The sequence below is a fragment of the Rhinatrema bivittatum genome, chromosome 10 (genome assembly GCF_901001135.1).
Source record: "Rhinatrema bivittatum chromosome 10, aRhiBiv1.1, whole genome shotgun sequence".
NCBI lineage: Eukaryota > Metazoa > Chordata > Amphibia > Gymnophiona > Rhinatrematidae > Rhinatrema > Rhinatrema bivittatum.
The window spans coordinates 58,277,580-58,300,834 of NC_042624.1; the positions used below are offsets into that span (position 1 = coordinate 58,277,580).

Genomic DNA, 23,255 nt, shown 5'->3' on the forward strand with positions numbered 1-23,255 from the left:
TCTCTTAGGACCAAAAGATATTAGCTAAAATACTAGCAGAACGTCTGGCCCCCCTGCTTACTACTTTGATACAACCCGGGCAGGTGGGATTTGTTCGTCGCCAACATGCTCTTACTAACATCCAAAAAGTATTAGTGGCAATGACTTTGTGTCAACAGACTGATACGCCCTATCTGGTCATCAGCTTCGATGCCAAAAAGGCCTTTGATAGGGTGGATTTGGGCATATTTGTCTTGTGTCCTGGAATATATGGGATTCGATGGTTACTTTCATGATACCATTAAATTATTTTATAATGTCCCCGTAGCTAAAATTGTGGCCAATGGGATGACATCGGACGAGTTTAAGATGGGGAGGGGCACCAGACAGGACTGTCCCCTTTCCCCTTTATTGTTTCTATTACAATTGGAACCTCTTTTACTCGCCATCCAGAGTCATCGGGCTGTAAAAGGAGTGAGGTTCCAGACTGAAACTTTCAAATATGCCGCGTATGCAGATGACATTTTGGTCTTTCTCACAGACCCCGCCATATCCCTACTCCCCCTTCTTCAACTTTTTGAGGACTTTGGCACTTTTTCGGGGCTTAGGCTAAACAAGGACAAATCAGAGGCTTTAGCATTCCCCAGCACACTTCGAGGGACCTGGGGAGGGCCATTCCCCCTCCTATGGGCTGTCGATAGTATCAAGTATCTGGGTGTCATTCTCCCCTCTCATGTCTCCCAGTTGTATCATTTAAATGTTCAAAGCCTTCTCTCCCACACTCATGATAAATTGCAGCTTTGGATGACCTTGCCATTGTCGCTGGGCGGGACGATTCATTTGTTCAAAATGACAATTTTACCAAAGTGGCTTTACCTCTTCCAAAACCTACCCATCGTTTTGAAGCGTACAGATCTTTTTACTTTGGAAAAATCCATGCGACGCTTCCTGTGGGGAGGGAAAAGGGCGCGCATTCCCCTTCGTTATCTTAAATCTGCCTGGGGAAAGGGGGGCATGGGGGTTCCTGATCTGGGACTATATAATGTGGCCAGTAATCTTTGCATAGTGCGTGAATGGATACTGAGGAGTTCTTTCTGGGTAAATATGGAGGCGGAACGCACCCTTTGGCCTTGTTTAATCTACACTACATCTTACAAGTAGACCCACAAAGGCTACTGTTGTCTGGGGTTATTGGTCTGTTGATAGCCTGGCTTTTCCTGACTCGATATCTAGCCATCCCACGGCACTGTGCCTATTTGCTTCCCATCAAGGGGAATCCAGAGTTCTTACCTGGTTCTCAGTCATTAGGGTTTCAACAATGGGTGTTGAAGGGGGTGACACATTTAGGTCATGTTTTGGACTCTCGAGGCAAACTATTACCATGGCCGGAATTACAGGATAAATATGGTTTATCTCCAGGTCACCTATTTTTCTATTTACAATTGCAACATTATGTTTCCTCCTTGCCTGCTGAGAGTCGGCAGGCTGCTATCTTTCATAAATTGGAAAAATTCCTGTCTTTAAATCGAAATCAACCTCCCTCCCTCTCTAGACATTATAAACACCTGAGTCTGAATCGTGGGCCAGATCTGTGGTTGTTGCTGCAGGATCGCTGGGAGAAGGATCGCCCCTTCCAATTAACTGGTAATATGATTAAAGCAGGTTTTCAATATATCACGGCTGTGATTTCCAGTCAATACTACCAAGAAATGCAATTTAAATTTCTTTGGAGAGCCTTTGTCTCCACTCAGGCAGCCTGCCGCTCTCAGTTAATATCTTCGCCAATTTGTAGGAAGTGTAACTTACAAGCGGGTTCACGGTCACACATGTTTTGGGACTGTAAATGCATTAGGAAATTCTGGGGGCGGGTGTTGCAGTACTTAAATGATTTGTTGGACGTTTCTGTTCCCTTTTCACCACGCGCTTTATTATTTGACCACCTGCCTTTGATGACAATACGGACGGTTTCCATACGTCTTCTGTTTCAAAAGGCGTGTTATGTGGGGAAGGAACAGATCTTACTGCAGTGGAAAGAAACAACTCCCCCTTCCTTTTGGCAATGGCGAAATCATTTCCACCACCTGATGCGCACATGGAATCTCTCTCTACACGAGACTCCCCCTCGCGCCAGAGGAATTTTCTAAAGATTTGGGAGCCTTTTTTGCAATCTCTGCCACACAGAGCCCGAAGTTTAATTCTCAATAATGTATGATTAGTCCACACTCTCTTATCCGGTTGGATAATCTACCTGCTTTACAGGATTTGGATCCTGGAACTGTGTTTCTGTATTGCTTATACATCTCGGAGAGGCTGTGGGAGTGGGTGGGGGGGGGGGGGGAGGGGAGGGGATATGGAGAACTAATCTTGTTTTACAACTTCTGCTTTGTTCATTGCCAGTGGGGTCTACAGAGTCCATTCCCCACTTGAGAGTTGGTATATGTTATTTGAAAACAATAAAAAAGTTTTTCCAAAAAAATAGTGTGCACATCCCTACTGTTTTCTCAACACAAATAAGATTCTGCTTTAGTATGAATTTTCCTATTTTTTGAAGTTGTGGAGTTTTTTCCCTAAGGTTGCCCTCTTTAATATGAATTTTAAAGTATTGGTTATTTTTCTAATACTTCTAAATATAAGGCTAGCATTGAACATAGCTAATAGGCACCATTTAAGCTCTCCCATGTGTAATCTTCCATCATGACCTGCTTTTAACCCTGGTTTTCCAGTCCTAGGTCTTTCATGGTGCAGATTCAAACAACAATTTGTGCTGCTGTAGACAAATGTCACCTATCTTCTAGGTCAATGTTTTCTAACCCAGTCCCAGAGGAATGCCTAACTAAGTCTGATTTTCAGAATGTCTGTAATGAATATGCATGAGAGAGATTTGCATGCTTTGGAAGACCCAGTGTATAAAAATCTATCTCATGTGTATTCATTGAAGTCAATTTTCAAAGGGGTTTGTCCAGCTAAGTTCAGGGCTTAACTGGACAGACCCCAGGTTTTATAATTTCCTTCTGCTGAATGAGTTATGTTTTAGCCATGTAAGTCATTGCGTGGCTAAAACTTAGCCAGATTAAAGGGGGGGGGGGGGGAGAGCAGGGACATTCCAGGGTATGGTTTACATTTACTTGGCTAGCGCCAAATATTAACCTCTTGCTAGCTCGTGATGGCAAAAAAAAAAAAAAAAGCCCAGCCTAAATTTAACCAGAGAACTCCCCCACAAATAACACAAGTGACTGAGCAGGAACAGCAGCACTTCCCTCTCTCTTGATCTCCTTAAATTAGCAGTAGTGGATAGGCGAATGAGCCCCACCCCTCGCTCCCATTCCTCCATAAAATGAGAAGTAGTGGACAAGTGCTACTGAGTGAAGGGACCAATCCAAGGCCACGGATGTGAATAAATGAATATCACCTGTTACAGCATTTACCGTTCAAGCCAACAGGAGAAGGATAAAACCTCTTTTCATCCTGCTAGCTTACACACTTGAGTGATGGGATTGATTTGGGGGGAGGGGGGGTTGCTCATCCGCTATTGCTCCGTAACTGCTCAGCCGCTTCTATGTTTATTGTTTTATAAACCAATTTTCAGTAAGCCGGCCAGTAGCAAAAATCCCCGGATAACTTTCTCTGGTAACTTTAGCCAAGTATATTCAGCAGGAGGCTTGTCCCGTTGAATATTTGGCTTCAGTTATCCTGATGACTTTCTCCAGAAAACTTTGCAACTGGCCGGCTTACTAGAAATTGGTCTCGTTCTGGCTATCCAGAAAACCATACAATTAGGCGTGCCTCCAGGACTGGGCTGGGAAACCCGCAATCTAGACTGAGACTCGCAACCTTAACCAGTCAGCACCTTGGCTATGTCATTTTCATTTTATCTTCTGTTAAAGAACTCCATAATTAACACGTTTCTTTATTTAACAAATTTTAGGAAATTCAAAATCTTATCAACAGTGGATGCAGACGGTCAAGGTAGGAAGGTCCTTTTGTTTTTTGACGTTCTCTATTTTGTAAAATTATGAAGAATCAATGTATTTGAGAAGATGTTTAAACTAACATTGGTCAATATTTGAAAAGATGTCTATATTTTCTTTAATTTTTCAATATGAATGTCTGTGTCCATAAGGTTTTATTTTTATCTACTGTAGTGCATGTTGTCACAGCCAGTCTGCTTGGTGTGGCCCTAGCCTGATAAGAAATGTATTCAAATTCTTGAGTTCCGGATTCCTTTGTGAATGCAGCCAAGAAGTTTGATGGCACACTCTGTCCATTTGCATACCATGCTTATTAGGTAGATGTGGCAGAGGAAGTGATAGGAGCTTTATCATGTTTAGTGTAGAGTACTTTTGTTTGCAGAATGGTTTTTATACAAACAGTGACAGCTGTAATAGAAGACCCTTTGTTGTAGCCTATTGATGCTACACCACATTGGTTTTATTGGTAAATAAGTACAACTGTTTATAAATGAAAGCATCTTTTGCCTACTGCAGCCTTTCTTTCCATCATTTTGATAGTCTACCCCAGAGTGATAGCCATGATGTAGAACCTATAAGGCTTGTTTTAGCATATGGTCAACTGATTATTTTATCAAATTACAAATTATCTCTGTACTTTTATTGTAAATTTGACTCAGAATGACAACATTTGTCAGCAGGGAGAGTGCTATGTTGTGGCTCCTCTTTAAGTTGTAGATTAATTGCAGCTGGGAATTCTCTTCAGCTCTGACACAATGAAGATAATTTTCAAAAGGATTTACGTGTGTAAAACTGGGTTTTACATGCATAAATGGGTTTTTGAAGATTACTACTTTTATATATGGAATTCCTTTGAAAATTCACTTGATAGGGCTGAATTTTCAAAAGGTTTTATGCATTTAGATGGGCTTTTGAAAATTGCTGCTATATATGCTAGTTTTACGCGTGTAACTCCTTTGAAAATTCACTCCATATGGTGTATAATTGGTGAGCATTTGGCTGCTTTAAGCAATAAGACACACTGGTCTAGTAGTAATACAAGGTATTAACATGCTGCTGCTGCTGCTGCTGCTACTACTTAATGTTTCTATAGCACTACTTGATATACACAACACTGTACAAACAACATGTAACAGACAGTCCCTGCTTGATAGAGCTTACAGTCTTATCAAGATAAGCATACAAGTCAAGAAACTTAAGGAGTTTCATATAATGAGACAATGGTTAAAATTAGTTAATGAGACTGAACGCAGACAATCAGGCTTAAGATTTAAAAGCAGCCTCAAAAAGGTGGGTTTTTAGATGGGATTTACACCAGTTCAAGAAGTCTGTTCTGAGCACATAGTGCAGCCAGGTGGAAAGCACAGGGTTGCGAACTGGCAGTAGAAGAGAAGAGTACAGATAGGAATGATTTGTCTGAGTGGAGTGCACGAGGAGAGGTGTAGAGAAAGATAAAAGAAGAAAAGAAGTGAGGAGCTGAAGAGCAAAGGCACTTGTAGGTGAGTAAGTGGAGCCAATGCACTGACTTCCAAAGAGGGGGTTTATATGGGTTAGCAACTTTGGCGAAAGATAAGTCACAGTGCTGAATTTCAGATAGATAGTATTGGAGCAAGATGGCCATTGGGAGGCCTGTGAGAAGCAGGTTGCAGTAGTCTAAGCGGGAGATGAGAGAGTGGATAAGAGTTCTGGTAGTGTGTTCAGAAAAGAAGGGATGGATTTTGGCAATGTTGTAGAGAATAAACAGCATGTTTTAGCAGTGTTTTGGATATGCATGAAGAAGAAAGATGAGTTGAAGATGACTCCTAGGCTAGGGGCTGAGGGGATTGGAAGATGACCACAGAAATAAAGAAAAAGGGGAGGGTGGGCATTGGGGGGGGGGGGGGGGGGGGAGATAAGAAGCTCTCTCTTGGCCAGGATGGGTTTAAGATGGTGGTGGGGCATCCAGGCAACAATGTCAGACAAGCAGGCTGAGATCTGGGACTGGATTTATAATAAAATAACTGATGTAGAAAGGGAAATCTGGAAGTTATCAGCATAAAAATGGTATTGAAAGCCATGAAAGGAAATCAGAGCACCAAGGGAATTAGTATACAGGGAGAAGAGAAGAGGGCCTAGGATAGAACCCTGAGGCACACCACATGATAGTGGGATGGTAACAGAGGAGAATCCACCAGAGGAAATGCTCACAGGACGATGGGTGAGGTAAGAAGAGAACCAAGACTCTGGTCTGTACATGCATGAGACAAAAACAAGTGCTGTCAACGTGATTGTAACAGCTAGGATTGTTTTCATACTAAATAACAGGATTGGATAAGTTCTTGGAGGAGAAGTCCATTACCTGCTATAAGTTCACTTAGAGAATAGCCACTGCCATTAGCAATGGTAGCATGGAATAGACTTAGTGTTTGGGTACTTGCCAGGTTCTTATGGCCTGGATTGGCCACTGTTGGAAACAGGATGCTGGGCTTGATGGACCCTTGGTCTAACCCAGTGTGGCATTTTCTTATGTTCTTATGTTCTTAACATGTAACCCAATGAGTTTTGCAAAATATAATCCCCTTCTGTAACCTATTACTTAGAAAAGTAATCTAAACATATATTTGGATTACTTTCTAGGAATAGAAGTATAGATTGTTAGTTGCTTTATTCAGCTGCATTGTGAATCTTCTCCCTTATTTAATTTCAACTTTTAAGTTTTTCTTATCTTATCTACAAGTTCTTCGAAGTTAGCCCTATTGTTCTTTCCTGTTCGATGTAATTTCCAACTTAGTTCTATGTAAACCGACATGATATGTACCAATACATGAACGTCGGTATATAAAAGCCTATAAATAAATAAATAAATAAATAAATCTGTCAACAGTGGTAACACAGTAGACCTCACTGTCCAAATGATCTTTACTATTCTGTGCATGTGGCAAAAATCTTTAGTGAACAATCTCTATAGGAAAAGTAATCAGTAATCTGTAACAATTCCTTTTCTAAGTAAACAAACTGCAGCTCCCTGCCTATCCAAACTGTCGTATCAATTGACAGTATAGCCACCGAGTGTATTACCAAATTCGAATCATGTTTATTCCGTATTAACTACCTGTCTATTCAAACCAACCTCTTTTTAAGTTCTGTAAACAATGCTTCATTATGAGTGTTTGTAGTAGCCGTTTCTTGCTGTTGCCAAACATTATAGAAATTAAATGCGCTAAAAATTAACTTTACTACCAATGTAGTAAGACAAATATATGCTAAAGTGTGATAAAATGATAGTAAAGTAAAAACATTAGTAAAATCAAAATTATTAAGAGCTAATGAGAAAAGTGCTGGTTTACCAGCATTAGGAGATTTTGGTAAGGAGGGTCCTGGATCAGAGGGTCTTTTGCTGGAGGTCCTAGATTAGAAGTTGTCTGAGCTGGGGACTGAGTCCAAGGTCTGGAGATGTTGGTTCTAGTGCTCCCAGGCACTGTCCAACCAATACCCCCAGTCTTGGGTAATTGTTTCCAGAACTAACAGAGTTAGGTGTCCTGGTTACAGGGTTCCCACGACCAGAAGTGTTGGTTCTAGATCTTCCAGGCCTAGGAACCCGATCATAATTCATTTAATTAACTCCAATCATATTACATTTAATTATTATTATACTTTTGATACGTTTTACTTGCAACTAATATTTTATATATATTTTATTCTTTCTTATTTTATTGTAGTACTTATATGTATGAATTTAGGAATTGAAACTGGATTAGAAACTTTTATGCAAATGTTGTAAACAGTTATGATGGAACCCACCGAATGATGGTATATAAAAATTTGTAAATAGAGGTCACGTGATGCGGTGAGTCGGGCGAGTCACACATCTCTCGGCTCCAGGTGCTGCCCCCCATGAAAGCCGGATTTTCTGGATAAAACAGTCTCCTTGCAGTGCAAATTCAGCCATGGGATCAGAAAATACCTTCGGAATGCTTCGGAATACCTGAAACGAGGGCATGGCTACTAAACCGGTGAGAAAAGAAAAAATAAAATCCGCCGACCCCAAGCCTAAGATGGCTGACGTACAGAGAGGGGAACGGAGGCACCGAGCCTAGATGAGAACACAGTAACACAGCTGACAGAAGCAGTAGTAGCAGGGCTGGAGCCAAAATTTGCAGGCATTAATACAAACCTGCAAGCCCTGAAAGAAACGGGGGACATAGGACGCCGTATAGGTATAGCAGAAGGGCGCATTTCAACGGTAGAGGAAGACAATATGGTGCTTACCACGCAGCTCGCCACACTAGAGACTGCAGTGAAAACAGCGGAAACAAAACTAGAAGATCTGGAGAATCGTGCACGCTGAAACAATTTAAAATTTCTTGAGCTCCCAGAAAGTATTGCTGAAGGAGAACTAAAAGCAATATTAGAGGACTGACTGCCATGGGCGTTGAAATTAGAAGATCTTGTGGGCAAAATCACTGTAGAGCAAGCACATCGTTTAGGTCCAAGGAAGGACACAGACCGTAAGCCGAGATTGGTCATTGCCCAGTTCCTAGACTGGACTAAAAAATCGAGAGTAATCGTGGCTTTCCGGAAAACAAGGGAGCTCAAATACCAGGAATATAAAATAATTATTTTCCAGAATTTCTCTGCAGCAGTAGCGGCAAAAAGAAAACTCTTCTCTCAAACCTGTAGCAATATTTTTAATCAGAATATTCGTTTTGCTCTACAATTTCCAGCCACTCTGCGAATATGGAAAGATGGGAAAGTATTCAACTTCGAGGTACCAGATAAAGCTGGAGGGGCATCGCTGACTGCTATCATAATAAGCAGTTTGCTGTTTGAGAGTTGGACTGGTCATGAGGGCACCAGAACTCTTGTTGAAGCTATGGGAACCTGTGCAGTAATTGAAGACTGGTTATAGGTTCTATAAGGAGTTCTCAGGTTATATATTTGATGTTTATCTTGTTCAACAATGTTTACTGGTTTTGATGTGCACTCTGGTCTGGTGAGGTGAAATCATGGGGGGGGGGGGGGGAGCACCCGAGCGCATAACTCACGGTCCTTTAGCCCTACTCTAGAGAGGGGCCAGTTTCTAATATCAATGGGGGAGAGTACAACAGGGATTATGATTGGAGGAAGGAAAGGTAATGCTAAAGAACATGGGATTGGGGGGATGGAGGGAAGGGGATCTACACAAGGTTTTGCTAGGAGAATTCAACTATCTAACAAGCACGCTCGTCTCCTTGGTAAGATACCAAGCAAATTAATAATTTCAGGAGTTTGGGAAACACATACGCTGGAGGTCCTGGCTGGGAGGCCATCCAGCGGGCACAGAGATGGGTCGAGGGAACAGAGTACATTTATATTGCCTGTAGGATAGGTCACCTAAGGTTTTGCTCTTGGAATGTGGGAGGTTTGGGTACTCCAATCAAAAGGCAGAAAATTTTAAGTGCACTTCAAAGACATAAGGCAGATGTGGTAAGCATTCAAGAAACATACCTGTCAGACGGAGAAAGTAAGAAGCTAAAATAGGGGTGGGTAGGACAATGTTTCTATGTGCCAGCGATAGGTCATAAGGCGGGTACAGCCATTCTAATTCATAAAAATTTAAGATTTGAGTTGTCACAACAAATTTCTGATGAGGCAGGCTGGATACTTATTCTCACAGGTAAACTACAAGGCCGTGAGGTCACTCTTTGTTCTGTATATGCACCAAATACAAACAGCCACCAGTTCTTTCGTGGTCTGGTGGGTATGCTGTTACCGGTTATGAAAGGTCCCCTTTTGCTAATGGGAGATTTTAATTGTGTGCATGAGCCAAGTTTAGACAAATCACAGTACCACTCTCAGGGAGTAAGTTCTCAGACTAAGGGGGATAGCATATCTTTGCACTGAGCTTCAACTTTTAGATATATGGCAGATGCTGAATCCCACGGAACAAGACTATACTCATGTCTCTAGGGCTCATGCGACGATGTCACGCATAGATTATATCCTAGTCTCGGAATTTATGTTTCCCAAAATAAGGCTCGCAAGAATTGGGTCTATTATGATCTCTGACCATGCACTCATATGGTTAGATGCTGAAGATGGTAGTAATGACCCGAGAAAGAGAATATGGAGGTTTCCAAGCCAATTGGCAAATGATAATCAATTTCATCAGTTCTTAAGGGATAAATGGGTAGAGTATGCAGCTCACAATCAGGACCACAAGATAGACCCCAGTCTATACTGGGAGGCAAGTAAAGTGGTCATGAGAACGATTATAAGGAAATTCTTCAGACTCTCAACTTGTTGTTGCACTACAGAGCACAACGGCTTTTGAATAAGGGGGCACACAAATTATTCCGATTCGGAAATAAGTCGGGAAGCTATTGGCTAACATGGTACACATGCACAGGGGTAAGACATTTATAGATAAGCTCAGAGATGAAAAGGGACAGCCAGTCAGATCAACTGAACGGAATCACTGTGAACCTGGAAGATGTAGTAGGCCAGATTGACAAACTAAAGAGTAGCAAATCACCTGACCAGATGGTATGCATCCTAGGGTACTGAAGGAACTCAAAAATGAAATTTCTGATCTATTAGTTAAAATTTGTAACCTATCATTAAAATCATCCATTGTACCTGAAGACTGGAGGGTGGCCAATGTAACCCCAATATTTAAAAAAGGCTCCAGGGGACGAACCGGGTAACTATAGACCAGTGAGCCTAACTTCAGTGCCGGGAAAAATAGTGGAAACTATTCTCAAGATCAAAATCGTAGAGAATATAGAAAGACATGATTTAATGGAACACAGTCAACATGGATTTACGCAAGTCTTGCCTAACAAATCTGCTTCATTTTTTTGAAGGGGTTAATAAACATGTAGATAAAGGTGAACCGGTAGAGATAGTGTATTTGGATTTTCAGAAGGCGTTTGAAAAAGTCCCTCATGAGAGGCTTCTACAAAAACTTAAAAAGTCATGGGATAGGAGGCAATGTCCTTTCATAGATTGCAAACTGGTTAAAAGACAGGAAACAGAGTAGGATTAAATGGTCAATTTTCTCAGTGGAAAAGGGTAAACAGTGGAGTGCCTCAGGGATCTGTACTTGGACCGGTGCTTTTCAATATATATATATAAATGATCTGGAAAGGAATAAGATGAGTGAGGTTATCAAATTTGCAGATGATACAAAATTATTCAGAGTAGTTAAATCACAAGCAGACTGTGATACATTACAGGAGGACCTTGCAAGACTGGAAGATTGGGCATCCAAATGGCAGATGAAATTTAATGTGGACAAGTGCAAGGTGTTGCATATAGGGAAAAATAACCCTTGCTGTAGTTACACGATGTTAGGTTCTATAGTAGGAGCTACCACCCAGGAAAAAGATGTAGGCATCATAGTGGATAATACTTCAAAATCGTCAGCTCAGTGTGCTGCAGCAGTCAAAAAAGCAAACAGAATGTTAGGAATTATTAGAAAGGGAATGGTTAATAAAACGGAAAATGACATAATGCCTCTATATTGCTCCATGGTGAGACCTCACCTTGAATACTGTGTACAATTCTGGTCGCCAAATCTCAAAAAAGATATAGTTGTGATGGAGAAGGTACAGAGAAGGGCAACCAAAATGATAAAGGGGATGGAACAGTTCCCCTATGAGGAAAGGCTGAAGAGGTTATTGCTGTTCAGCTTGGAGAAGAGGCGGCTGAGGGGGATATGATAAAGGTCTTTAAGATCATGAGAGGTCTTGAACGAGTAGATGTGACTCGGTTATTTACACTTTCGAATAATAGAAGGCCTAGGGGGCATTCCATGAAGTTAGCAAGTAGCACATTTAAGACTAATCGGAGAAAATTCTTTTTCACTCAATGCACAATAAAGCTCTGGAATTTGTTGCCAGAGGATGTGGTTAGTACAGTTAGTGTAGCTGGGTTCAAAAAGGTTTGGATAAGTTCTTGGAGGAGAAGTCCATTAACGGCTATTAATCAAGTTTACTTAGGGAATAGCCACTGCTATTAAGTGTATCAGTAGCATGGGATCTTCTTAGTGTTTGGATAATTGCCATGTTCTTGTGGCCTGGTTTGGCCTCTGTTGGAAACAGGATGCTGGGCTTGATGGACCCTTGGTCTGACCCAGCATGGCAATTTCTTATGTTCTTATGTTCAGTACTGAAGTATGTGCCAGCTTCAGACAATTTTATGAAACTCTTTACAAAGAGGACAGGAAAGGGGGAAATAGAAAAGAGGCAGAGTTTTTCAAAGATCTTCAGATACCACAAATTACTGCAGAGTGACTAGAAAAATTAAATGGTCCTATTAAATTGGATGAACTGACAGCAGTAATAAAAGGGAGCAAACGACGCAAGGCCCAGGACCCGATGATCTGAGAGCGGAATATTACAAAATTTTACTTACTCAGGCCTCTGAGGCATCATTACGTTTTTATCAAGCCGCACAAAAGAGTCAGTGCTTTCTGGAGAGGGTTACTAAAGCATTCATTACAGTGTTAGAAAAACCGGGTAAGGACTTATCATCTCCAGCTTCATATAGACCCATCTCCTTGCTAAATTTCAAAGCTAAGGTCTTCGCTAAAATAATGGCTGATAGATTAAACATGGTGTTCCCTCATCTTATCATGGGACAACAGGCTGGTTTTGTAAGGGGAAGGACTATTAGTGAAAATCTGACAAAACTACTTATTTCTATGGAAGAATGTCTACAACTGGGAGTGGGAAGCCTTGGTGGTTGGATTTATTTAGAAAAAGCATTCGACCGGGTGTCTTGGCCATATTTATTCTCTGTCCTGGCCCGATATGGTATTAAGGGTGAAATTGTGCAGTGTATCTCAATGCTATATCATAATCCTAAATCTGCAATCTTTGCAAATGGGCAGGTGTCAGAAGACTTTCCCCTATACCAGGACATGAGGCAGGGGTGTCCTCTGTCCCCTCTTCTCTATGTTCTCTCTATAGACCCCTTATTATGTAGAATAGCGGCCGATCCTAAGATCACGGGGTTTGGGGTGGGACAGCAGGACTTTAAAGTTTCAGCTTTTGCGGATGATGTCCTTGTGTTTTTACCGAATCTGCAACAATCCTTAGCCAAGGGTATTACACCACCAAGAACACTTTGGATCCTTTGCGGGTCTAAAAATCAATACTGACAAGTCGGAAGCTATGGCATTGGGAAGCACGTTACAAACGACGCGGGAAGGACCCTTTCTGCTAAAATGGGTAAACAAAGAGATGCGGCATTTTGGTATTCATCTCACTAGAGACATAGCCACCCTGTATAGAGCGAACATTGACCTTTTACTTAAAAATATGGAACAAAAGTTACGGACATGGTCCGCTTTACCTTTTTAACAACAGGATTTTCCCTGTCAATGATAAATGATTGAGCTACCAAGGTGGCTGTATGTCTTGCAACAGATACCTTTATGGTTGAAAAAACCGGACATTGTTCGCATACACAGAAATGTGCGGGCCTATCTCTGGGGTAAACATAAAGCACGTCTCTCTCTCCAGACACTGATGCAGACTTGGGAGAAGGGGGGTCTCTCATGTCCCAACTGGAGCGATTACAATTTGGCATGCATTCTACGACATATCTATGATTGGTTGAATGGTACTAGTCTATGCTCTCCTCATTCATTTTTAAGCGACTGGTTCTCCCCGTATCGGCCAAGTAATCTTCTTCAGATAACGGGTTTGGGGGTTCCCGGAAAGTTCAAGGGGAATTTACTTTTACAGTCAGGGAGGGAGGCATGGAGATATTTATGCCAGGTAAAGCTGGGAATGAAAGGAACTGTCACACCATATCTAACGTTTCAGGACAATCCCTTATTCCCGAGACGTCAGGACTCGCTGGTTTTTGCGAACTGGAAGTCTATGGATAGAATTCAACACTTCTTAACGCCTGAGTTGTCAGTGATTCGTAGTTTTCAAGATTTAAAGGAAACATATGGGATAGTTTCCAAGGATTTTTATGGTTATCTTCAAGCAAGGCATTATATTTACACCATATTGACTGACCCACAGGATGTCCAAAAATTTGGGGCTCTACAGAATTTTTTCTCTTCTATAGGGCGCAAACCTAATTCATGTGCCACCTTTTCCAGGTTCTGGGGGGACTACCTAATGTCACAGTGATGTCTACCATTCAGTCCAAATGGGAGAAACAGGCAAAGATATTGTTAACTCAGGCGGAAGTCGTGGAGATATTGAACGGGTGTTACACTATATCGGAAAATATTACTTTAAGGGAAGTGGGATTTAAAGTCTTGCACTGCATGTATATGTCACGTTCTTGGATGTACGTAGCTAAACTCTGTGATTCAGACCAGTGCTTAAAATGTCAAAATGCAAAAGGAACCTTTTATCATTGCATTTGGGACTGCGTTGTATTACGTCAGTATTGGACTTATATTTTAATAGAGTTAGAGGGTATGGTGGGCATACAAATCCCAAGAGAGCGGAAGATATGCTTATTTCGTCTGTTTAACAGTGACTGGAATGTACTTGCAGAACCAGAGCAGTTTTTTCTCCGAAAAGCATTACTCATTGGCATACAAACCATTATGGCGGGCTGGATTTTGAAGGATAAGCCGCAGAAGGAACATTGGAGAAACCGATTATTTGCACTCCTACAATTTGAATACATGTCGGCAGGCAGTAAACCTTTAAGAGCCCAACGCCTATGTGGGGAGATATGGAAGAGCTACTGGGATACCCTTCCACAGTCCAAGAAAGACTTGCTCTTGCAAAATTCAGATAGCCAGTACAGCACTTCTTCCCGAACAACATTATAAGCTTACTATGGAGATAATCATTACTTTGCTAGCAAAACCTGGGAGGGGGAGGAGTAATCCCTTAAGAATATCATAAAAATACCAAAGACTATAGCACCAGAGACTGTTGTTCATGGTAGCAGTTAAGTTGATCTTTCTCTCTTGAGGCTAAGATGTATAATGTGTATTCTCTTGGAAAAGTTAATAAAGAAATGATGCAAAAAAATAAAAAATTTGTAAATAAATAAATAAGCCAAGGTGCCCAAGCCTGGGAGCACTGAAACCAACACACACAGGCTATAAATGTTAATGGGGATCAATGGGAAGAACAGTTATGAAGTGTGGGCATACACTTGGGGCCAAGACCCCTTAAACTCAAGAGCCTTAGACCTGGAACTCCCAACCCTATGTGCATGTTCCTACTTTGTACCTGTTTTGCCCATTGGCTCCGATTAAAAATGGATGTGCTTTAAATTTAACTTTGCCTATAGAGGTACATAGTATGAGCATACCTTGAAACGAGATCCAAAAGACCTGACCCAGACCACCAAACCTGGGAGGTACCTTTAACCTTCTACCCATTGACTTCCAGTATAAAGAAAAGTGCTTTAAACTTAAGAACATAAGAAATTGCCATGCTGGGTCAGACCAAGGGTCCATGAAGCCCAGCATCCTGTTTCCAACAGAGGCCAAACCAGGCCACAAGAACCTGGCAGTTACCCAAACACCAAGAAGATCCCGTGCTACTGATGCAATTAATAGCAGTCGCTATTCGCTAAGTAAACTTGATTAATACCAGTTAATGGACTTCTCCAAGAACTTATCCAAACCTTTTTTGAACCCAGCTACACTAACTGTACTAACCACATCCTCTGGCAACAAATTCCAGAGCTTAATTGTGCGTTGAGTGAAAAAGAATTTTCTACGATTAATCTTAATTGTGCTATTTGCTAACTTCATGGAATGCCCCCTAGTTCTTCTATTATCTGAAAGTGTAAATAACCGATTCACATCTAGTCATTCAAGACCTCTCATGATCTTAAAGACCTCTGTCTTATCAAACTTTAACTGTTTAACTTCACCTCTGAAAGTGAAGGTAGTTTCAGTATTAAAATACTAACATTAGATTTAAAGTTTTTTGCTGTATTGGAAGTACTAGCTAATTTCAGCAGGAGTGCTTCATTTGCATGAAACACACTAAAAATAGCACTCTTTTCATGCCAGAGTATGACACGGTTTTTTAACACTAAAACTGATATTGCATCAGTAATTATTTTAGCACATAAAAAGCGCTAAATCAGTGGTAAAAAAAAAAAAAAGTACACTAAGAATAGCTCATTTTATTACATCAGCCCCTAGAGCTGATGTTTGCTTATTGTGATTTGATATATTGCATGGTTAATAAAATCAATGTAGTTTACAGAGACTACATAAAGAGTTCATCTAAAAATAGCACAAACATATGATAGCAAATAAATAAGAGACAAATTAAAATACCCTAACAAATAATAAAAAAAAATAAAAAAATTTTGTTAGGATGTAAAATAGATAAAGCCATATTCAATTGTTTGAAGGCCTGTCAAAAGAGCCAAGCCGTTAAGTTTTTTTCTGAATTTTAAATAGTCCAGCTCAAATCTAATTTCAGGTGGAAGTGAGTTCCACAGTAAAGGGAGCTTGATAGCTAAAAGAATTTTGTTAGGTAAACTCTAACTGAATCTCAGTAGTTGGAGGAAGTCTTTTTGTAAGCACCACTGATAGGAATGCAATGATGTTAAAAGACAATAAATATTAAAAAAAAGGTTAGATACATAACTTGGCTAACCCTTATGCAATGCTCAAAAGACTAAACATAACATTTTAAAATGAATGCAACAAGTAACCACTGCAAATCTTCCAACAAGGGAGTTATATGATCATACTTCTTTTCGTTGAAAATTAAGCAAGCTGCTGTATTTTGTAAAACTTGTACGTTAAATTTCAGGTCTACCATGAATACAAAGCATTGGAATAATCAATGCTAGATAAAACTAATTCTTGTATTAAAATTAGAAGGTCATGAGCATCCAAAACGGGTTTTAAACGACAAAACACAAACATGGCAATTTTCAAAGGAAAATGTAATAATCTATAATAGCAGTTTTCAAAAGCCCATTTACCCACATTAAATGCACTTAACAGAAATAAAACCTATTGACAGTTCAATAGTATACCGTAACAATTTTCAAAGGGCATTTAGTACAGATAAATGGGCTTTTGAAAATTTCTACAATAGTATGTTGCATTTACATTTTCCTTTCAAAATTACTCAGAAAGAATAAAAAGACATTTGGACAACTCTTGAAATTTGGTGAGACAGAGAAAATTTAGAGTCCAATTGGACACTGAGAGAGAAAACTGCCTCCTTATGTGGTATTTCAGGGGCCAAAGATTCCAAGTGAAGATATTGATTGACCATGGGAGCCTCAGGTTTCCCTGGATTGACTTTTATTTATTTATTTATTTATTTATTTTTCTATAACGATATTCGATTCGAAATTTCACACCGGTTTACATACAATGGGATGTCTAAAGGCAAGCCTTTTGGTGAAATGATGCAGTATAACAGATTAACCGAGTAAATATAAATTTTTTAATTTTAATTTTTGTTGTCAACCATTAGGCAATTGAATCTAAACAGATATTAAATGAACAGTTTTAAAATAAACTGTATATTTAGTGGTATGAATTCTCCCTTTGGTCTCTTGGTATTTAGTTATCGTTCTCAAGTTGTAGGTGGAATATTGAAAATTGTGGTTTGTCACGGGATCTCGTCAGCTGATCAAATGACATGATCAATTCCATTTCTAATACTGTATGTTTTACTTTAACAGAAAGGGGGTACACTAATCAACACAGCAGTGACTAAAGCTACCCCTGCTGTAAAGACGGCATACAAATTTGTAAGTTCTTTTTCATTTCCATTCTATTTTATGTTCATGGCATATTTATCTCATTTTCTCTTAATACGATAACACTGAAGAGGGACTGCTGTGTGATCTCTATCTCAAACAAAGTTGCAACTGTAGGAAGAGGGTTGTTTTGGTTTGGGTTTTTTTACACTATGGGCCAGGTTTTATAACATGCGCGCGGGCGTAGATTTTTTTGCGCAACCCGGTGCGAACAAATCTACGCCCCATTTTATAGCATGCGCGCGCTGCCGTGCGCATGTTATAAAATCCAGGGTTGGCGCGCACAGGGGGGTGCACAATTGTGCAACCTGCGCGCGCCGAGCCGAACAGCCTGCCTCTGTTCCCTCCAAGGCCGCTCCGAAATCGGAATTTTCCTTCCACTCCCCTGCACCTTCCCCTCCCTTCCCCTATCTAACCAGCACCCCAGCCCTAACTAAAAATCCCCTGACCTTTATTGAAGAAGTTACGCCTGTCGGCTCTCCATCCCCCAGCCCAATGGCTGTTCCGGAGTTCTCGGTCCTGCCCCGGGACTTACGCGCGCCACTGAGCCTATGCAAGATAGGCTCGGTGCGCGAAGGGGAGGCAGGGGTAGGTTTTCGGGGGTTGCGCGCGTATCTTATGTGCACAGCCCTTTGAAAATATACCCCTATATGCTTTGGCAAGGCACTATGATTTGATTAATTTATATTCCACTGATCTACAGTTCTCAGTGGATTACATCAGTACATACACAGTTAAAACACGACAAAGCAAAACAATATCAGCAATATAAAACAAATACAACAGAAAAATTCATACAAGCGCGACATTAGCAAAAGGAACCCAAAAGAGTTCACAACAAGCAGAAGATGCTCTCTAGTATATGCCATAGAGAACAAGTGTGTGTTCAGCAATTTCCTAAAACAAAGTAAGTCTGACTGTACCCTAATCTCATCAGGCAAGTAATTCCACAAACAAGGGAAGCAGCAACAGAAAACAGGGACATAGAAAGTTTAATGGACATGAGATGCTATATCCAAGAGATTTTATGAAGCAGAGCGCACCGCCCTTACAGGGTGTTACTTCTGAAAAACAGAAATAATACATTGTGGAGCAAGATTATGAAGGACTTTAAAGACTAGACATAACACTTTAAAGTGAATGTGACTAGCCATGGGAAGTCAGTGTAAAGTAGCCAAAACTGGAGAAATGTGCTCACGAACGGCCCGATTTTAAAAGGGCCACGCATGTGGCTGGGTCTTGCGCACCGCGCGCATTTTAGAACGGGCTTGGCCACATGCATAACCCCCGTTAAGCGCAGAAGTGCCGGGCCCTGCAAAAGGAATGGGCCAGAAGGGTGGGCCAGGACAGCGCCATTAGCCACTGTCCCGGGGGAAGCGCGTGCTGGCCAGCTGCAAGCGCACAGAACTTACTACTGCTCAAAGGAGCAGGTAAGTTCAAAAATAAAAATAGGTTAGTTAGGGTAGGTTTAGGAGTCAGGGAGGAGAGGGGAAGAGGTAGAAAGGGTAGGGTTAGGGATAGGAAAGTTCCCTCCTAGTCCACCCGCCCACTCGGACATGAAAATCCAGTGTGCATGTACGTGCAGGACTGGTATTTTATAACATGCGTGCACCAGGCGCACAAACATGTGTCCATGTTTGTGCGCCTGGAACCACGTGCACATGGATGCGCGTGCATATTTATAAAAATCTACCTTGAATTGGGGTACCTGTCACTAGGCACGCCACCGAATTTTGGATTTATTGTAAAGATTTAATAGAAGACGCAGGTAAGCCTAGGTAGAGAGAACTACAGTAGTCCAAAGAAGAGAGAAACCAAAGCTTGCAACATTAAGAAAATCAGAAGAGCAAAGAAATGGCATCACAGAGCAAAGCACACACATTTTGAAAAAGGAAGATTTTATTAAGGAATTAATACATTGCCAAAGTGTGAGAGAGGAATCCACAATTATACCTAGGTCCTGAGCACGCAAGGAAATCTGGATAGTCTGACCCTCAAAGCTGAAAGATGGAGGAAAGACAGCCACCTCAGTGAGATATTAGTATGCAAAAAAGATTTTTAGCCATGTAGTCATACTGCCAGTATTCATTTAAGATGGCATTGTATTATAAAATATGTTTTTCCTTTCTACATTGAAAGGTTGTTAACTGGACATTTTCTATTGAATTGTCAAATCTTCACCAAGGTGAACTGTGCTGTTCGTACATCTCACTCTACATGCAGAACTGGCCCTGAACCCTAAACCACCACCAACACCTCACTTCGATCCATTAGATGGCCCTCCTATAGAGATATAAATAGGTGCACACAGTGAGGCTCTCTGTCTCTCCACTCCACTCCTCTTCCTTCTCCACTTCTCCCCTTCTCCCTTTTCCCTTCTCCCCTCTCCCTTCTCCCCTCCCAAGCCCAGAAACGGCCAAAATGCAATTCCAAAAATTTATCGCGAACAAGTTATAGCCATTTCAGGCATGTCGCACAGCCTAACACCAGGAAAAAAGGTGTAGTTATTTCCAGCGTTAAAACCGTGCGATAGCATGCGTTATGCTATCGCATGGTGCAATATTGCTCCTCATTTTATTAAATCCCACCCAAACTCCTCCCTGATCTTGCCCCTCCAAAAGATTTGCATTTGCACCTTGCGTAATTGTTCAGGCATATTAGTGAGACAATTTCCCTACTAAAGATACCCGGGCAAGCTCACCTGCATAATTTGCTGCTCCCCATGCCACTGAATAGATTTTCATATGATGCAAATAATTTGAAATGCCCTTGAATATCACAAAACAAAACATTGCATAAGGAAGCAAAGCCCAGAGTTGAACTGTGCATAACAATCAAATAAAACATTTAACTCATAGCAGTGTATAAAGATAATCCACAAGAAAAACCTTGACCTTGTTGTACAAAGGAAGATGGAGACCTCGGGAAAAGTTTTGGGAGACCTCAACGTGTATTTTGGCTTGCCCCAGTCTCAAGAGGGAGATAATTGCGATTATAATGTATTTGTTGAAATTCCAAGCTCGACCCAGTACACATATGCAGAAACCACATATACTAACACTATAATACTTCTTTAGCAGCTCAGGGCTCATGAGGGAGGTGCTGTCTTTCTGGAAAGTAGTTATTTTGATCTTTTGAAGCTGTTTATTACTTGTCTTCATTTATAACGTTGTACAAGTTGATTTCCTCCATAACCTTAGAAATTTCACCCAGCTCCTTACGGAAACCCTTTCCTTCTAGTTTTTCCATGGCACTGAAGTGGTCAAGATACACAATAAGGAATTTGTTCTACTTGACAAGCTTGGCATTTCAGTTTCAGGTTTTCCTCATTGTTCCTTTTGCAGATAGAAGCCAGATAAAGGCTGAGTAACACAAATTGACTTAGTCAACCATTCTTTTTAGTATTGAAGGGCAAAAGCAGAAAACAGATTTCTTTATAGAGAATGAGAGAAAGGGGGTGCACAGCTCTGTGTCTGGTTTTAGGATATCAGTAATGTATATTTATCAGATACATATTTATGTAGTACATACATTTAGGCTAAGAAAGAAAGTTAATTTGAATAGCTTGGGTATCCTGAAAACCAGGCCGCCTTGTGGCCCTTGAGGGACCAGAGTTGTGCTCTCCCTGATGCCTATAATAGCGTATGCCTTGACTGTGCCAAAACTGAAGGATAGAGGGAGTACATGTCCATCCTGCCATACAGCCAACTTTGTCATTTCACACCGTTACTGTTCAGTTATTATGACTCTTTCAGTACCCTGCTCATATTACAAATTGAATGGTGCAGAATTCTGTGAGGATTTGTGCTAGCAGGGATGATTCCACTGAGCCGGTCAGATACACTCTAAGTAAGGTAATTTATGACATTGTTTTGAACATGACTTCTTGCAGGGGAATGTCCAGGTGAGCAACTTAAAGGATTTCAGAAACAACAGCTTTAGAAGTTAACAGGTACAGGACACCTAGTGCTGTCAGCTGGGCAGACTTTTGAAATATTGCACATGAAACGGTGGGAGAGGCAGAGGATGTAATTTTCTTTAAAAGGTCAAAATCTTTCTTTGTATTAAAATGGACCCGATTGAATAAAGTTTCATCCTCCTGTAGCTGATTAAGCTTGATCCTCTGAGCACTACTCGCATCCTGCTGAGATGATCTCATCACTTTTGTTTTAATTTTCTAGGCAAAAAACCATGCCAAGCAGGGAATAAAAGAAGTGAAGAGTAAGTTGAAGCAAAAGGTGTGTAGCATTTTAACATTTTTCTTCCTTTTTGCACTGGTTTGAAGCATATCGCATGAGATTTGTTTTTAATGACTTTTGAAATATGCTTAGCCCTTTGTTCGAAGATACATTTTTTATACTGAGCCCTCTGGCAAGTATCTGTCATTCTGTGGAACCACTCAGTAGTCTCTTTTACAATTTACATATTATATAATGGAACAATAGAGGTCTTATAACAGCTTTTATCAGGCTGTATGTTTTCATGAAGTTGACTGCTTTGATATCACAATTGAAGCCTTTACTTCAAGCTGAGAATTTAAGGTGAGAGAGTCTTTACTTAGCCTTAAAGATACTTCAGAAGGTGTAGTTGTCTCTCTTAGTTTCAGAAAATCACACTTGTGCTTTTTTTTTTTTCTTTCTTTCTTCACATGAGCCCAAATGAAGTGGTGGAGGCCTGTTATGACATTTATGATAGTGTATTCCCTTTATAGTTATTTACTTATAATGTTTTCATTTTGAAATCAAATTCATTAATTGTAAAATAAAATGTATTCATTTTGAAACAAAAGGGAAAACGTGGGGTTTTTTTTTAAATGATTTTCAGTATTTACTTTTGAAAATGAAAGATCTGGTTTCAAACTGCATTGCTGAATATGATGATATCTTATGTCATCTGTCTAGATATTTGATCAGTATTCAGTTTACTACACTGATAAATCTTGCGCATGGTATAATTGTTGTTGTGTAATTAGAATTTTAATGTTTAAAAAAAACAAACAAAACAGGTTTATCTGCTTAAAAATGACCCCTTACAAATATTCATTTAAATGAGTGGTTATACATGTTGGCCCTTGATTCTAAAGGCCACATGCACATTTTTATTTATTTATTTAAATGTTTTATATACCGTCATTCCATGTGAGAATCACTAGTTCACATACTTTATCATGCAAGAAAACTAAAGGAATAAAGTGTACATTCAGAGTTCATCCCCCTCATTACAAGGAAGGAGACGCTGTGGTTGTTCAGGAGGATTGTCAATGCAACATGTCCTGTTTTTCATCTGTTATTTGAATAAGGGCAGGAGATGAACTGTCTGGTTGACAGAGATGTTCTAATAATCAATCAAATGCAGGTGAATTTTCAAAAGGATTTGCACGTGTAAATGTAACTATTATCATAGCAATTTTCAAAAGCCAGTTACTCGAGTAAAGCGCACCTATGCAAGTAAATCCTATGGACAATTCAGTGGCGTGCATTGTAGCAATCTTCAAAAGCCCACGTACTCGAGTAAAGTGCTTTTTAAGATCAGGCCCATAATGAGGATAACTTACTTTAAAAAAATATATCAGGACTGATGAAGGAATACTGGGCATAGCCTTTGAAAATC

General features: G+C 40.4%; 1 protein-coding gene across 3 annotated transcripts in view; it reads left to right on the forward strand.

Annotated features, from left to right (window-relative positions):
* DENND1B (DENN domain containing 1B) overlaps positions 1–23,255 on the forward strand; it is a 505,088-nt gene that overhangs the window by 428,392 nt on the left and 53,441 nt on the right. For all 3 annotated transcript variants that reach the window (XM_029617745.1, XM_029617746.1, XM_029617747.1), the window contains 3 exons: positions 3,905–3,945; positions 17,568–17,636; positions 21,827–21,883. In XM_029617745.1, the coding sequence (XP_029473605.1) occupies positions 3,905–3,945; positions 17,568–17,636; positions 21,827–21,883 (167 nt within the window). The remainder of the gene's footprint in view (positions 1–3,904; positions 3,946–17,567; positions 17,637–21,826; positions 21,884–23,255) is intronic.